Raw genomic sequence first — 17064 nt, forward strand, 5'->3', positions numbered from 1 at the left:
CTTTTCCACCACTGATGATATCACAAAATAAGATGATATTACATTACAGACATTTGTATACATCATGAATGAGAGATACAGTACTGTCGGTACCCCTGCCATAGGCTGTAGAAAAAAAACAAGGACGCCTCTGTAGAGAAAAGAGAAAAACATTACAGAAAATATAAAGTCTGTATCCTCATTGAAACCAGGATAGTTGTTGATGGATCTAATCGAAACACCTTCCATTTTGGTACATTTTATGTATTCTGTCTCCCCCCTGAGCAGATGTTTAATGAGTTCAGTGCTCTCCATGTGCAATAAAGAATCATTAGCGTTGTGAAATTCACTAAAGGGTCTAGCCATGAAATAATGATGAACTCCTAATTCTAATGGCATATTTATGCTTGGCAATGCGACCCCCTGGGCATCTTTTACCGTATGTAAAAGATGTTGACTTGTTGGTTCTATGAGGTTTTATAGCCTTTATTTTTCTTATATTTGGAGCGTCTGGATTGCCTTTCTGTTTATCCCCCTTTCCCAACAGCACCCCATCCATTTTTTTGGTTGAGTTATATATCAATGAATTAGTTAACACAACTAACAGAAATAGCTGATCTACAAGCTCACAATGCATCATGATGATGCAACGTAATTTGAGCTTGCAGATAAGATAGTCATTTAAATATATTTTGGTAAATGTGTACATTTCAAAGTGGTTAAGAGTGTCTGTGGGTTTCATAAATATGTAATGTAACCAATGAAAATGATTAAAAATAGCTTGTTACTAAATAATAAGTACATTGGATCCATTGGACGACAGGAAAAGTAACAGTTTTGGATATACAAGGTTTCTGCCTGATAACCACGATAAGATAATCAAATATCACAATATTTTTCACCAAATTCTTCTTTTGATTATTGTGACGATAATATTAATTCTTATCGTCGTAAGTGCGACAGATTGTGACCTTGTAGGCCGGCTATTTTAGCTATTTCTGAACATTTATGAAAGCATAAAATGGGCTGATTAAAACCTGGAAAAGACAACACTTATGTCATATCACGATAATATGATATCTAAAATCCTAGTTGATATCTAGTCTCATATCACAATATTGATATATCATTGATATCATCTCTGTCGGGTGGAAACCTCATATGTGCAAAACTGTTACTTTTCAGGATTAAAATTCAAAAATGGCAAAAGTAGCAGATCTACAAGTTCGAAACGCGTCGTTTCGCGCCACGTTTCGATTTTGCAGAGCTGTTACTTTTGATGCTTTTGTGAGACGCTGTAGTATATGATCAATTAGGGCATTCATTTATGAAAAAAACACAAAAAGTTAGAATATGGAGATAAGAGGTTTCTCCCCAACAGCGACGATATATTGCCCAGCCCTATGGTCGATAAACTCTTGGTCTCTTGGACATGTGACCCTCAGTCTGCTCTGACTCTGTTCCATGTCTGCTGCAGAACATGGTGGTGGTACTTAGACCCTATTTTAAACCCATCTGTTATGGCAATAACCAATCTACAAGCTCAAGATCTACAAGATCTGTGTTGCCGATCTACAAACTTGCGATGCGTTGTGAGCTTGTAGATCGGCTTGCTCAAAATAGGGATGCCAGTTTGAAAGTGTTTAACTGTCGCAGCGCTATTGGTCCATGTATGCTACTCCAATTTATCGATTACTTTTCATAATCGGTTAAATTGATTAAATCAATTAACGGCTGCACCCCTAATGTGTTCCGCATGTGTCCTGCAGAACGTGGTGATGCTGATGAGTGACTTTGTGGACTGGCTCATCCCGGACATCCCCAAGGACATCAGCCTGCAGATCCACAAGGAGAAGATCATGATGGTGGAGCTCTTCATGAAGGAGGAGCAAGGGAAGAGGCAGCAGGCGGGCCGAGACAACCACAACCAAGACAACTACACCTCCTCTCCATCGACCAACCGGAGCCCTGCGCCGCAACCTCGGTCGCGACCCGCCTCTCACGCCAACACCGCTAACTGCTAAACACCTGGCGCGTTGCAAACGGGAGCTGTTGAACATTTTGGCTAACAGCTCAGGGCCGGTGGCTTAGACGGCTAGGTGTTGGCAGTGTTAATTGCTCACGTGCTTAGCCGTTGTAGCTGATGGCTCGCCGCCAACCATTCTCAAAATCGAGCGTTGTATCAGAGACAGAGCTCTATCCGTCCATCCACTTGGGTCCTGCCTTCCAGAACCTCCTCTTTCTGGGGTCAGGATATGTCTACTAGCGAATCAAAACATGCCCTTCCTAATTTATTCTCCTGTCAGCAAAGAGTCAGAGCAAGTGAGTTACTGAGAGAGTCATACAGTGAGTCATTCAGAGTCATTCAGAGAGTCATTCCGATAATTACTCAGTCACTTAGCGAGTCACTCAGTCACTCAGTGAGTCATCCAGAGAGTCATTCAGAGAGTCATTCAGAGAGTCATTCAAAGTTGCTCAGTGAGTTGTTCAGAGAGTCATTCAGAGAGTCATTCAGAGAGTTATTCAAAGTTGCTCAGTGAGTTGTTCAGAGAGTCATTCCGATAAGTACTCAGTCACTCAGAGAGTCACTCAGTGAGTCATTCACAGAGTCATATAGAGAGTCATTCAGAGAGCTACTCACAGAGTCATACAGTATAGAGAGTCATTCAGAGACTTACTCAGTGAGTCACTCCTGGGATAAATCATCAGTTCTCTGCCACACCCACCACCATCTAATTTAGACTCGGATGAAGGAGAATGAATACAATATTTATAGCTGTACATCGTTTCAGTGCTGGCAGACTAATTATACCATGTATCTATCCTTTCATACTGTTGATGTCCGTAGGTGACGAGACAACTTGGGGAGCACATGTGGTTCTCCTGAACGTTGTATAATGTTATGTACACATGACTAACCCACAATGGAACAAACACATGTTGAGTTCTCAAGAACCTTTGTACAAACACACACTGACTAACCTTGTCTGACTTATACTAAGTCTCTTCTTTTCTTTTGTTAATGGTCCCTGATATGAGAAACGGTTTATGATGGTAGATGATTAGGTGCACCATCTAGGACCAGCCGGGACTCCCTTCACCTCCAGAACATCCAGAACTTTCTGAGATCTTCAGGGCTTCATGGCACAAACATTCCACAGATAGAAGCTCATGCTGACTAAATGTCATTGGCCTGGTTGTGTACCATTTGTCCTCGTCGTTTATTGCCCACAGGATGATGGTAAATGGATGGATGTTGTTTTTGTTGCACTCTTAATAAAAAAATCACTGTTAAATTGAAAAACCCTGAAACGGCAGCTACAACTGGGACACATTTACATACATATTTACATACGCCAGGGACTCCCATAAGAGAACATTTAAAATATTTCAAAATTATTATTAGATTTTTCAAAATCTTTGAAAAGAAATAGCCGATCTACAAGCATGTTGTGAGCCTTTAGATTGGCTACTTATTAAAGTTGTTCAACTGATTTTGATGCTATATCAACTCATTTTGGTGGGGACCCCCTGCAACCTCCTCAAGGACCCTGGGGGAGTCCCCAGACTCTACTTTGAGAACCACTGCGATACGCAACACAGTCAATTTCCTGTCATCCCAACGATGACCTCGCCATTGATCTCAACAAGAGCCTAATACTTGATTTGCCCTCCGTCGTACGATGGCTTCACTCGCCGAAAATAGATCTACAAACTCGAGCTTGTGGGCCTGTAGATCCGCTATTTTTGGGGAGCGACACCGTGGTACGAGTACAAATCAGTCTCGTGGAGACCGAATGGGATGGTGTACCTAATGGACTGGATGAGTGTCACATTCAGATGGGCCTTTTTCATTTCTTATTTGCACAATTAAATGCAAAGCAGGAGTTTATCTACAGTACGTACAATTGTTTTGAATATGCAATGTTGTCGAGCTAATAATGCTTTTTCATTGTTTATCTTTAATCTACTTTGTTATGAGAGACTGAACAGCGATGGAACAGTGTTGTTCTGTTCGTACCACGTCAAGCTGCCTGTTGCTATATGTCCTGTCATGTTCTGTATATAGAAGTATAGACAGATTCCAACTAAACCCACTGTCTTGTTACAAATGACAAATGTCTTTAGATTTGAAGTTAAGAGGGCTTCCGTTCTGTCCAAGCAGCACATGTCACACTATTGTGACTACTGGTGTCATGAACTGGAATGGTTAACTCTGTGTTTTATAAAAGCATGTCATCCATGTGGGATGCAGAGAAGGTCTTGTTTTCAGCACTGCTCTGTGTCACGTCCAGTTCAGGACACAACCACAGCACTGGACAACAAACCACCACTATTTTAGACCAGTGATTCTCAAAATGTTTAATTTCAAGGTTTAAACTAACCTGGTAAAGCCCCTCCCTCCGGAAAATCTCATTTACATTTAATCAAATGGAAATGAGATTTTCCGGAGGGAGGGGCTTTACCAGGCGAGGTTTAAACCCCCAGTTTGGTATGCATTAGGGCATGGACCCCCATGACATAAAGAGTTACAGACCTGTAATTGGTTCTAAGTATCAGTAAATTAGCTGGGGACCCTCCTCAAGGACGCCAGGGGGCGCTCCGGACTGCATTTTGAGAACCACTGCTTTAGCCAACTCCTCCAACCTAACCTGCCTTATTCACTTAACGCTGTAATCCATAAGTTTTATGTCCTACCCGGGTACTGAACCCGGGTGTACCCCGCGCAAAGTGCCAACATTTCTACTTCTGAGCTAGTACAGAAACCTATTCATGCAATACCCCTTTCATCCAGTAGGTGTCCTACCTGACCACAGGGTCTAATGAAGAGTTGGTAGACCAACTACCAACTGTTAGTTATATTGTATTAACGTACTCCACCTTACAGAATGTTTTATTCACTAAAAACTAAACTTATGGATTGCAGTTTTAAGTTTGTTGTTACAAAGTTGTGCATTTTGAAATATTCAAGCACCAAGTCTCAGACATATTCCACAGCTCAGTAGCAGTAGCAGTAGATGAGTATGTGATGTAATACTGTAAACTAGTGCAGCAGTTTATTAAACTAATTGATTTAAAGCCAATCTTCAAGCTCACAAAGTTGCAACAAATATAAAAAACACACTTCTAGATTATTCAATTAATCAAAACATGTATTGATAGAATAATCCCTAAGAAGATAATAGATAGCTGTAGTCCTAAACTACAGCCATTGTTCAAAGAATGAAAGTTAACATCTTGAGCTACAAAGACTCATCCTAACTGTAAATATGGAATGACATATGAGAGACTTTGAATGTATTATTAAATATGACCACATTGTTTTCAAACCTATGTAAACTATATCTTACTGTTCTGCATTTTAATTCATACATCTATTGTACTGGAAACATACCATAAGGACCTGAAGCACGTCTGGGAAAAGATCTTATATTTTACTGCCTACCAAGATATTTTGTTATTTAGTCGAGATTTACAGAATATTTTACGTCTTACAGGGATATTATGACTTGCTCTTGTCTTTTAGAATAATAAAAAAAAATGCACATTTTGTCTTTTTCAGCCATGATTTCTAACACTGTTAATACTGTAAGTATTTGATGTTAATATTTCATGTACCACATGTTTTAATGAGGACATTTCTCTTAAAGGGTCAAAATCTGCAGCCATTTCATTTAAGGTGGTGTAAGTGATTTTTATTTTGTCAAACTAAAGGTTTTTGTTATAAAGACAAAGCTCTATATTTTGAGTGTATAGAGTGTTTGTTCGGTAACAGGGGTTTCGTCATCTCTCCAGCTCTTTAGGAAACAGAAAATACATTTTCAGGTGGGACACCAATTTAGTTTAGTTTATTTTATTTCAGTAATTTTTTTTGTGGTAACATTACGGTAATGGGTAATATATATATATTAAAAAAAAGTTTATCCAGAAAAGATCACCACTTTTCTGACCAAAAAGGTATATGCTGAAGCCATTGCTTATTACGCCTAAACTTTTAGAGACGGTTCTAAATGTGTCTACTCATGCTGTTGAAAATGTTTTTGTTTACTAAAGAGCTGGAGAGACGGGGAGAAGACTCTATAGCATTTATTACTATCAGAATATAGAGCTATTTAACACTTATTTTAACAAAAGAATATCACTTGCGCCATAATGACCCATATGATATGTCGTTATCCATTATTAGGTTATTTTAACCACATGAGCCCTTAGCATCCCTGTTCTGGACATGTCATAATAGGACAGCTTAGGGTGAAAATAGCTACTCTACAAGCTTGTAGATGCATGCAATATTTAGAGCTAAGAGATTTGGTGTAGAGGGAGGGAAGAAGGAGGAGACTTAGTATAGACCCCTGGGGGACCTCGGTCAACAGGGTTTAAATGGTTAATTACAATAAAAGAGTCTTTTATCTTCTGGGGTATAAAAATGGTGACATGTACAAGACCCCACACACATGCACCGCAATGTATTCTTTTCTTATTTTCTCCTCAAAACAATGTTTTTATTTTTATGTAATTACAAGTGAATGGATATAGATAAATAAATATAGACCTACATTTGGTGTAGGCACAGATATTGCTTTTAGAGATTCATCTAAATAAAATGAAATACTTCAAACACCTGGTGAAGATACATGATTTCTGTCAATTCAAAGTACAGTAAGTAGACATTAACCAAATGAACATTTGGCAAAAATAGCAGTTCTACAAGCTCACAACAGGTCGCAACGTGTTGTGAACTTGTAATCACTGTGACGGGGCCTCACATCCCTGTCACAGAGGCCTGTTACATCGGACCCCATCTCACAGCCAGTGTTGCCAGATTCTGTGAGAGAAACAAGCAAGGAAAACTATGGGCCACATGCGCACTTTAACATATACATCAGCTATTTGAAAATAGCCGATCTACAAGCTCACAACGCGTCGCATCGCGACGCGTTGTGAGCTTAGATCGGCTATTTTCAAATAAAATCTTGCGGGGAAATTGTAATAAGCAGATCTGGCAACCCCTCTCACAGCACTGTGTGACAGGGCTGTCAACCCCTTCAAAGACCCCTGGAGGTCCTCACTTTGAGAACCACTAACTTACAGCACATGCAGCCATGTGCTTCATACGCGTCTTTGGTGAACTTTGACCAGGTGTTAACCAATTTTTCGTCTTATTTCAGGCATGTATTTTTTTATATTTTAAACTGCACTTTGTAACTTTCCTCTTGCAACACGGATGTGAACCCGGTTTCCTGCGCAAGTGCTGAAATCTTTACCATTGAGCTAATAGAGCCTACCTGCTTGCTCAGGGGATAAATTGAATCTTGACCATCAGGTCAAAATTCATGCCAGATCCTGTCTAGGTGAGACATGACCTTTGACTCGATCTAAATGTCTCAATAGAAGAGCAAGGAGACAAAATACAACCACCCCAATTGTATAAGTTATATTGTAATAACATACTCTACCATACAGATTAGACAAAATAACATTTTATTCATTAAAAAAGGTTACATACTGTAGTGCTGCTTTAAGTATTTTTAAAAGCAACTCAAGTACAACTTTGCCTGAGCAACTTTCACTTATAGTGGAGTAATATTTGACCAGGACTATCTAAGTTTACTCAAGTCAATAAAACATCGACTGATGCACATACACATCATGAGTGTTGTTTCCTGGAGTCACTGAGTGTTTTGGGTCTTGCAACAGACACCCTCCTCCAGGCGACCCGACCGAGGCTGATTAGACCTCGGCCTGTGTCCAAGTGGCATGCTACTGCCCCCACTGTGGGGAAGTTAGAGACAGTGCTAATTGCATGCTGCATTTACAACCTTGCATGGATCCACGCCATCAGTCCGACCAATGCCAGGCCAGGAAAGTAGAGATGTTGCAGCTGTTGGCGGGTATTGAGGTTGCAGAGTACTTTGTCCACCATTGCTCACAGCTCACTGTCACACGTGTTCAGCCTGTTGTGGATAATAATACTAAAATAATACTAATCAGTATGAATATCAAAGGCGTTCTTACACAGTGACCAACCGGCTTCACGGATTGGCGAAGCTTCACATGGGATTTGTGCCGTTGTACCAACATAAAAAGTAGCGCTCACAACAGAGCTCCATATTCTGCTGTTAAACACGGCGGGGCTACCTGCTGAGATGTTGTGCTGGACGGTACACCTGGAAGGAGGTCCACAGAGAGACTATTATGCTGCAGTGGCCATCAACAGCCAGGTGTACTCCTTTGGAGGGTACTGTTACAGGGAGAACTACACGAGCAGCATGGGTCAGGTTGAGGTGCACATCTTCAACACCGTGTCGCTGCGCTGGATGAAGCTGCCACCGGTGACAACTGAAAGGGGAGAACGTCCCCTCGAGGTTCCCTATATGCGCTGGGGCCACACAGCTGTGCTGATTGAAAATGTAATCTACATCTGGGGAGGCTTTAAGTACACGGGGGAGTTATGCAACGTGCTGTATGCATTTGATGTCGACACCCACAGATGGTTCAAGTCCAAGGTCTCCGGAACTGTTCCAGGGGAGAGGTGCGGCCACTCAGCCTGCGCCTTGGGGAAGGTCATGTATGTGTTTGGAGGATTCAGTGTGCTGAGTGGATGCACTAACGACATCTACAAGTTGGACACCACCACAATGGACTGGGCTTTGATTAACACCAGAGGCACCTTGGCACCTGCTTCATCGTGTCACTCCGCCACTATCCTCGGGACAAAGATGTTTGTATTTGGGGGCCATCGGGACCAGAACAACAACGTCAGAGTGTTTGACACAGAGACCAACTGCTGGCTGAGCACACCTACACAGTGTCTCCCAGAAGGACGTGAGGGTCATTCAGCCTTTGTCCATAATGAAGAGCTGTACATATTTGGTGGCCACAGCTTCCGTGTGGACCGGACCTTCAATGACATGTGGAAATTGAACCCAAAGACCTTCTCCTGGAGGAGGGTCGAACCCAAGGGGATAGGCCCATGTTCATGGATGTCTAGGATGTGCTGTTGCATGGTGGGAGATCGCGTCATCCTATTTGGAGGATACAGATACACATCAGTTCCAGGGGATGTTAAAGATCCTGGAAACGGAAATGACACTGAAGTGTCTGAACTGTACATCTTAGACTCAAGTCCTAGTCTGAAGACATTATGCAAGCTAGCGGTTATTCAATACGGTCTGGAGCAGGCAGACCTCCCACACGACATCAGGTGGGAGCTGACAGCCATGAATGCCAACAACACAAGAAGCAACACGAGTGTTCCCACCGCGAGACAGCTGTGTCCGAGCAAATGCTCACAATTCACAAGCTCCCGCACTCTGACACCCCGTCCTGTCATCACAGTTTGTACATGACACAGGAAATAAGTGACTGCTGCCCAAAACAACATATTTCACATGTTGCTGCCGCTCACCAGACCCCCCTGCAGGAAAGGTCCCCCAGCCCAGAAGTATCTTTCTCCAACACACAGCGCGCAGAGACAGATCGTCGTGACCATGCTTTTACATTACATAAAGCATGAGATCAAGGCCTGTTGAAGCAAGGAACTCTACCATCCCAGTCAAGTAGCAGTCAGCAATAGAGCAGTGGTTCTCATACACTTTAATTTCGAGGACCCTCATAACTCAGAGTTACAGACCCGTAAGGGTCCATTTGGAACCTGGGAGAGGGTCTGTCTGTGTGTGTTTGTGTGTCTGTGTGCCTGGGCCTAATCTCGCAAACCACTTGACCAATCAATGCCAGATGTTTTGGTGCACGCTGCCAGTAGGTCATATTGTGAATATTATTGTAAATATATTGTGAATATTTTGTCACTACCTTCTCACTGGAAGTCAATGTTTTGACTGTTTTTACTTCTGGACACATTTTATTCCTTTTGCTTTATAAAGTTAGTTCTCTTTCTTTTTTATCTCTTCCTTTTCCCAATGTAAAGAGACCTTGAGTACTTAGAAAATCAGTATGCGCATACATCTGAGGTATTATTATTACTAGTCTTGCTCGGTGAGACCCACCAGGACCTAAGCATCATCATACAGAACAGAGAACTCTACTACCAACTGAACTGCACCAGGACACACATGATGGTAGAACATCTCTAAAAACTGAAACTTCCACCCAGTTGATCTCCATCAGGAATGAATGTAGAACCAAAGAGATACTTTGGAAAACACAGGAGCACACAAGTTATGGAAGAGGATTTGGTTAAACTGATGTTTGTAATCTGCTAATCTCACAAACCGATGGTATGATCTGTGCCACATTTCTTGTGCATGCTGCCAGTAGGCCAATTTTACACCTCCACACATTTTTCCCCCCACATATGTTTTATATTTTTTGATATAATTAACTTTGATCTCATGGGGTTCAGATCGGGCTGAAACCTTGCCCACACTAGGAGTCATATGTCATCGATATAAGTGTCATAGATGACAGACATCATAGATGACTGATATCACAGGCTGGTCACGTGAAGTCCAACATCCACATTGGAGCCACACTGTTCCCATGTAGATCCCTAGATCCACATAGGCTAATCTTTTTTTAACCTTGTTTTTATCATTATAATTATACTTAATAATCTTTTTGTTTTACTCTTGAAGCTTAGCTGTATCTCTCTTACCTGTAGGCCTATCTGACCTTTTTCACCCAGTTTAGCTGATGGGTGGGTAGAAAAGCTGTCTGGGAATCAACGAGTTTGATCCTTGGTTCGCTCAGTGCATGATGTAGCCTACAGTATCAAAGTCTCCATGAGCAAGACCCCTAAATGCTCCTCGGGCGCTGTACAATGTGGCATATTTGGAGTATGTTTTCACTTCGCTTTACTTCGTCCGTCCGTGTGTGTGTGTGTGTCCGTGTGTTTGGATTGGTCAAGCTTCACGTGACATCACAATATGTAACATAAATAGGTAAGACAGAATTAGGATCAGTACTTTCTAGTGTGATACTATCAACTTCCTGACCTGGCGGAGACCTGTGCTCCGAGGAGCACATTTTCTAGTTCTAAACATCATTTTGTTTCTGTATCTGTATGAGTAACTAATAAACCTTTTTGATTCTTGACCATTCTGCTGTCTGTCTCTCTGCTCTGTTGTCAATGTGTGGATAAACGGTGTGTGTGTGTGTGTGTGTGTGTGTGTCTGTGTGTGTGCGTGCGTGCGTGCGTGCGTGCGTGCATGTGTGTGTGTGACTTAATAAAGTCACTAGTGACCAGTATGTAGAACAATCTTTGTCTTATATTGCCATCTCCTGGGCTACTGGTGGTATTGCTACATAACATGAGGTGACTAAAAAACAACAAAAACCTAAACAAATTGTACAATGCAATGTGAGCTATAGCTGACTTAGTTTAAGTTACACACCTTAGTCATCTTCACAAGGGATTGTATATGTATTTTATTTTAACAGTATTATTTCCAACAAGTCAAGTCAAACGGTTTCAGGAGCATTTTACAGACAAGGAAAAATACTCATGAAATTACAGAAGAAGCTGGTTCAGGCCAGGAGTGTTTGGAGAAATAATGAAAAAAAAAAAAAAAACTAATTTTAAACAAGCTAAGTGCTTTATGAGAAAATCCCACCAGAAGCACATCCAGCCAGAACACAGCGCTATTGTTATCAGTAAAGAAGCCACGTTTTATTTAATTCACTTTTATTTGAGTATATGTTTGTACGGTCATGTATTATTAATGCCTCAACTGTCCCTATGCAACTGTCTATCACTTTTACATATTTGTTTTGCATACATTCTATTCTAGTTAGTCGTATTAGTGCTTCTGTTATAGTATTTTATTTTGAAGTGCCAAGTCGTATTAGTGCTTCTGTTATAGTATTTTATTTTGAAGCGTTAAGAAACAGGAAGGGTGATTTTCGCAGTTTTTTTCATTCGCGGGTCTTTAGCGCGCGTCTTTATGAACTGGTCTATGCACAGCTGTCAGCTGAATGAATGAGAGAGAGAGCGGGTCTATTCACGGACGTACGTTAAATCGCCTGGCTAAGAAACACAAGGTACGTTTTCATTCTACAGTACGTTGTGTTCAATTCATTGCATGTTGTCACCAACAACTTAATAGGTCTGGCTACTTTGATCGTCTTTCTACCGATCTAGTAGCCCTATTTGTAACCTCTCCCGCTCCGAGATGAGGTTCTACATTACTAGGTGCCTGTAGGGCGGGAGGCCGGCGAATATTTTCCTCTATGCATGATTCTTACCCTTTCCCGCTCATCGTATCCAAAAAGTAAAGGTCGACCCCCTGCTCTTAGATGTTTTAACTTTTAGCGCTCAAGAAAAACTAACCGACGGGTTGAAACAAGCGTTTAAATCGCTTATTTAGTCAGGCTGTGGCCAGTCAACCCCCGTTCGTATGCGCAGTACTTGCTCCCGTAAGATCGCATCGGGAAAACATGCCACAGGCTGACTAAAAAAGCAATTTAAACGCTTGTTTCAACGCGTCGGTTAGATTTTCCTGAGCGCTAAACGTTAAAACATCTGAGGGCAGGAGGGACGACCTTTACTTTTTGGATACGATGTGCGAAAAAGGGTAAGAATGTGATTCGCCGGTGCCCCCCCCCCCCTACAGGCACCTAGTAATGTGAGACCTCATCTCGGAGCTATACAGCGGAGGGAGAGGTTCCAAATGTGGGTACCGATCAAGGAACCTCGGCAATTTGAGTAGATAACGTGGGACTAGGACTAGTACTACTACTAGCTCTCTGGTCCATAGCGTTAAAAGGACTTCTTAACGCTGTGTTACTTTTCAGCCGTTGCTAGAACACCCTCGGTAGAGAACTCCTTCTAAGCTATGGACCAGAGCTACCTCGGTAGCACAGGGAGCCTCTCAACCGTAGTAAACAATTAAAAATAGACTTTTCGCTACTCCCCAAAACAAAGCCTACTTCCTTAATGGGAACACTCTGAACCCCCCACCTCACGTCTAAAATACACTTTTTGACCAAAATGTTAAATAATCCACCGGATGGAAAACATGTTTTAGTTACTCCACTGCGCCCTCTACAGAACCGGTCAATGGAATGTTTCTATTGACAAGATCTGTAGGGGGCGCAGTGGAGTAAAATATTTTTTATTTTACATTTTGGTCAAAAGGTGTATTTTACATGTGAGGTGGGGGGTTTGAGTGTTCCCATAAAGGAAAGTAGGCTTTCAGCATCAAGTGGTACATTATGGTGCATTGATTAAAACGTAGTCGAGATTTCACGTTTATCGATAAGGTACATTTCATTAGTGTTTGTTCTTTGAGAATATTGTAAAAAAGTAGTTCAAGGTTCAACTTTATTGTCAACAATACCATTTACAAGTAAAAGGCACGTGAAATTCATTGTGAATAAACTACCTAAGTGCAAAAAGCTCATGTCCAAACTGCATTGTCATAGATCTAATACATTAGCCACAGACATAAGTCTAGCCTTGGATTAAAACTCCAAGGCTAAGAAAACGGTTGATCATTTAACCATTTAACATGAGATTGTCATTTGTTCAAACAATTCATGTCAAGTAATTATTGTACCTCACAGGCCTACTGTATTGATGTATTGGTCATTTTATTTCTTATAGAGCTTTATTATAGTATTGTTTTTGTCAGATAATAACGTGTTTAGCCTTTTAAGGTGTGTTTTGGAATAAACATTTCATAACCATCAGTTTAAGAGACCAGCTTGATCGGGATGCTTACAGTTATGGGGATCTTTGTGTGTGTCTTCGGATGCTGTCAATGTACTGAATGGGACATTCACGTTTAATCAGACTATTGATGAGTCTTAAGTTAGTGAGATACTGACCTACCTCCGGGCTCAGTAGGTGTTTTGTCAGGAAGTGAATTTGAATATTGGTCTTAACAATTGGCAGATATTCAAATATTATTATTATACTTTTTTAATGTTTATTTGACAGGGACAATACAATATATCAATATATCGTTTTTATATTCGCATATAATGTTTTTCTCCATATTAATTTACCAGCCCTAACTTAGACCAATCAATAGTCTGATTAAACGTGATAATGTCCCATTCAGTGCATTGACATCATTCGGAATGGGTGCACACAGCAGGAGCAAGTGTGATTTTGATGCATGGGATGTAGACAAAATGTTCATGTTTGGTCGTAATTCGCAGTAGACTTAACTCTCTGTTGTATTCTGGTCTTTCTACAGCTACAGGAGGGAATACTGACCCAGACTACTTGAATCTGCTGCTGAATGGACTTGAACAAGAACTAGGATTCACAGTGAAAGTAAACTTCAGTGAACATTCTACTAGAAGGACTGTTCTCTTCACAGAGCTTCATTCAGAGACTAAATGGCTTCCACATCGTCTTTTTCAGAAGAGGATTTTTCCTGCGCTGTGTGTCATGACATCTTTAAAGATCCAGTTGTCCTGGCATGTAGCCACAGCTTCTGCAAAGCCTGTCTGCAGGAATGGTGGACACATAAGGGAACAAATGAATGTCCAGTTTGTAAGAAAATAAACAAAAGAAAAGCTCCACCCTGTAACCTGGTTCTGAAGAACTTGTGTGAGACCTTCATACAGGAGAGACATCAGAGACCTTCAAAACGTCGGAGGACTTCATCTGGCCCTGAGGATCTCTGCGGTCTGCACGCTGAGAAACACAAGCTCTTCTGTCTGGAATGTCAACAGCCAGCGTGTGTTGTGTGTCGAGATTCTAAAAAACACATCAACCACAGTTTCAGACCCATCGATGAAGTTGCACTGGACCGCAAGGAGGAAGTCCAGCAATCGCTGAGGCCTTTACAGGAGAAACTGAAGGTATTCAATAAAGATAAAACTTCATTAGAGCTAAGAGCCAAACACATCAAGGTCCAGCTCCAGTCAACAGAGATTAAGATCAAGGAACAGTTTAAAAGGCTCCATCAGTTTCTACACAAGGAAAAGAAGGCCAGGATCGCTGCACTGAGAGAGGAAGAGCAGCAGAAGAGTCAGGTGATGAAGGAGAAGATTGATGCTCTGAACAGAGAGATGTCAACCCTTTCACACACAATCAGAGCCATAGAGGAGGATCTGAAAGCTGAAGACGTCTCATTCCTGCAGAACTACAAGACCACAGTGGAAAGAGCCCAGCTCACACTGCAGGACCCACACGTCCCACAGTTGGTCTCAGGAACACTGATCGATGTGACCAAACATATAGGAAACCTGACCTTCAGAGTCTGGGACAAAATGAAGGACATTGTCTCTTACACTCCTGTCATTCTCGACCCCAACCATGGCTCCAAATGCATCCTGTCTGATAATCTGACCAGTGTAAGACGTAGAGAAGAACTGCAGCTTACTGACAACCAATTCTCCGTTGCCTTTATCCGGGGTTCTGAGGGCTTTAACTCAGGGACTCACAGCTGGGATGTTGAGGTTGGAGACAATACATACTGGCTCATGGGAGTGATGGAAATGTCTGCCCCCAAAACAAATTGGGGTTTAAGTTTACACAAAGGTAAATACAATATAATATACAGAGCACAAAGTCCAGCCACTGAGCTTGTATTGAAGCAGAAACCCCAGAGGATCAGAGTGCTGCTGGACTGGAATGAAGGAAAGGTGTCCTTCTCTGATCCTGACACTAACACACACATACACACCTTCATAGACACTTTCACTGACACACTCGCTCCATTCTTTGCCACTGAAACTCTCCCTCTGAAGATCTTACCAAGGAAGTTCAGTGTAACCCTGGAGTAACATCATGATTGATGATGATGATGATGTTGATTGATGATTATGACAATACTGTACTGATACTGATACTGTATTCTTTTTACATATAGTCTATGTGTGGAGGGCCAGGCAGGTGTTTTCTGTTCTGTAGTAATATGATTTGCATTTTTTATTACTACAGTATTGTTGTTGCTACCCATAACTGTGTTTCCCTTTTCTGTATCAGCCTTGTAATAAATGTCTAAATATCTATTATGTTATTGACATTGAGTTTTTAATATTACTCAGTTTTATAGAGTGGAGATGATTTGAGTTGTGGTCTAGGTAGGATATTCAACAATACACCATGTTTCCACCCTCTGATAATGATTACAAAGGATGAACTGGATGTATTTAATCACAATAGAGAATAGACATAATAATGATATGTTTCATTCAAAGCAACAACAAAATAAAGAAACCCCCTTTATTCAAGATCTTAACAATGAATAAACTTCTAAATTGACGGTTATGTAAACGACAAACTTTGTTTTCTGCATAAATTAAAACCCTATAAACTCACTTCTGGGTCTTAAAGGCCTTTACACAGTGAAACATACTATGGACATGACATACTACTTTGTACATGAGTTCCATAATGTGAATCCCTCTACAATACACTTGTTTGCAACTCAGCTGCAAACATTTCAACTATTGTGAAACTATACCTGCCAATTAAAATGCTGATAATGTATGATATAATTTGAAGTGATTGATTTCGACCTGATCATTTAAACCAAATGGATAGAAATACAACATAGCAAGAGGATTTGATATAGTATCAAAATCAGTTTAACCCTATTTGGACAAGCTCGCAACACGCTACAACATGAGCTTGTAGATCTGCTATTTTGGAAAGATTTATAAAAAATCGTGGACATAAAAATCAAATAACAGTTTTAAATGTAAAGACAGAAGTATTGAATATCCAACAATATAGTCAAGAAATACAGGCTAGAATTGACCAGGTAAACAATTCAATTGATCTCCCTCATCATATTTTGTTGACTAGCTCAGGTTAAATATGAGGTCCAACAAGGACCTTAACTGCAGGGTTTTTCAATAGTTCATATGTACTCCACTACATCTCAAAGCCAAACATAGTACTTTTTACTCCACTAAAAATATTTTAAAACGTAAGTTACTTTGCAGATTTTTGTGTGTGTGATTGAATTTCTCTCAATGGTTCAAATATGCCATGGTTTATTGCCTTCAAAACACAATAACATAATAGAAATAGAACATTATGATGATGATCATCATCATAGTTGAATCATGAATAGTTGTATTTATTGCATATTATCAGCCAACATGTACCAATGCTCTTTATTCTGGATTCTAAAATAAAACATGATACAACTGAATCAT

The 17064-nt window shown here is 40.8% G+C and overlaps 3 protein-coding genes across 7 annotated transcripts in view; all 3 read left to right on the forward strand.

Moving 5' to 3' along the window:
- ano1a (anoctamin 1, calcium activated chloride channel a) overlaps window positions 1–5530 on the forward strand; it is a 116996-nt gene extending 111466 nt beyond the window's left edge. For 4 of the 5 annotated variants that reach the window (XM_084056163.1, XM_084056164.1, XM_084056161.1 and 1 more), the window contains one exon: window positions 1749–5530. In XM_084056163.1, the coding sequence (XP_083912289.1) occupies window positions 1749–2003 (255 nt within the window). In that variant the 3' untranslated portion in view covers window positions 2004–5530. The remainder of the gene's footprint in view (window positions 1–1748) is intronic. The other variant, XR_014600704.1, reaches the window with a different exon arrangement.
- A 2596-nt stretch (window positions 5531–8126) lies between these two features.
- Window positions 8127–9329, forward strand: LOC311044353 (kelch domain-containing protein 3-like; the record flags this gene model as incomplete). The annotated part of the gene is made up of 1 exon (XM_084055853.1): window positions 8127–9329. One exon carries the CDS (start codon window positions 8127–8129, stop codon window positions 9327–9329), a length of 1203 nt encoding a protein of 400 aa, XP_083911979.1.
- Window positions 9330–11897: 2568 nt separating this feature from the next.
- Window positions 11898–15864, forward strand: LOC311063700 (E3 ubiquitin-protein ligase TRIM35-like). Its single transcript, XM_084083246.1, has 2 exons — window positions 11898–11979; window positions 14142–15864. Exon 2 carries the CDS (start codon window positions 14287–14289, stop codon window positions 15679–15681), a length of 1395 nt encoding a protein of 464 aa, XP_083939372.1. The 5' UTR covers window positions 11898–11979; window positions 14142–14286; the 3' UTR covers window positions 15682–15864.
- The last annotated feature ends 1200 nt before the right edge of the window (window positions 15865–17064 follow it).

This window comes from Gymnoscopelus microlampas (genome assembly GCF_963454915.1).
Source record: "Gymnoscopelus microlampas genome assembly, chromosome: 1".
Taxonomy (NCBI): domain Eukaryota; kingdom Metazoa; phylum Chordata; class Actinopteri; order Myctophiformes; family Myctophidae; genus Gymnoscopelus; species Gymnoscopelus microlampas.

Bases quoted from the DNA above. Each gene is read 5' to 3' on its own strand.
- LOC311063700 (XM_084083246.1), top strand. From the start codon at position 14,287: ATGGCTTCCACATCGTCTTTTTCAGAAGAGGATTTTTCCTGCGCTGTG.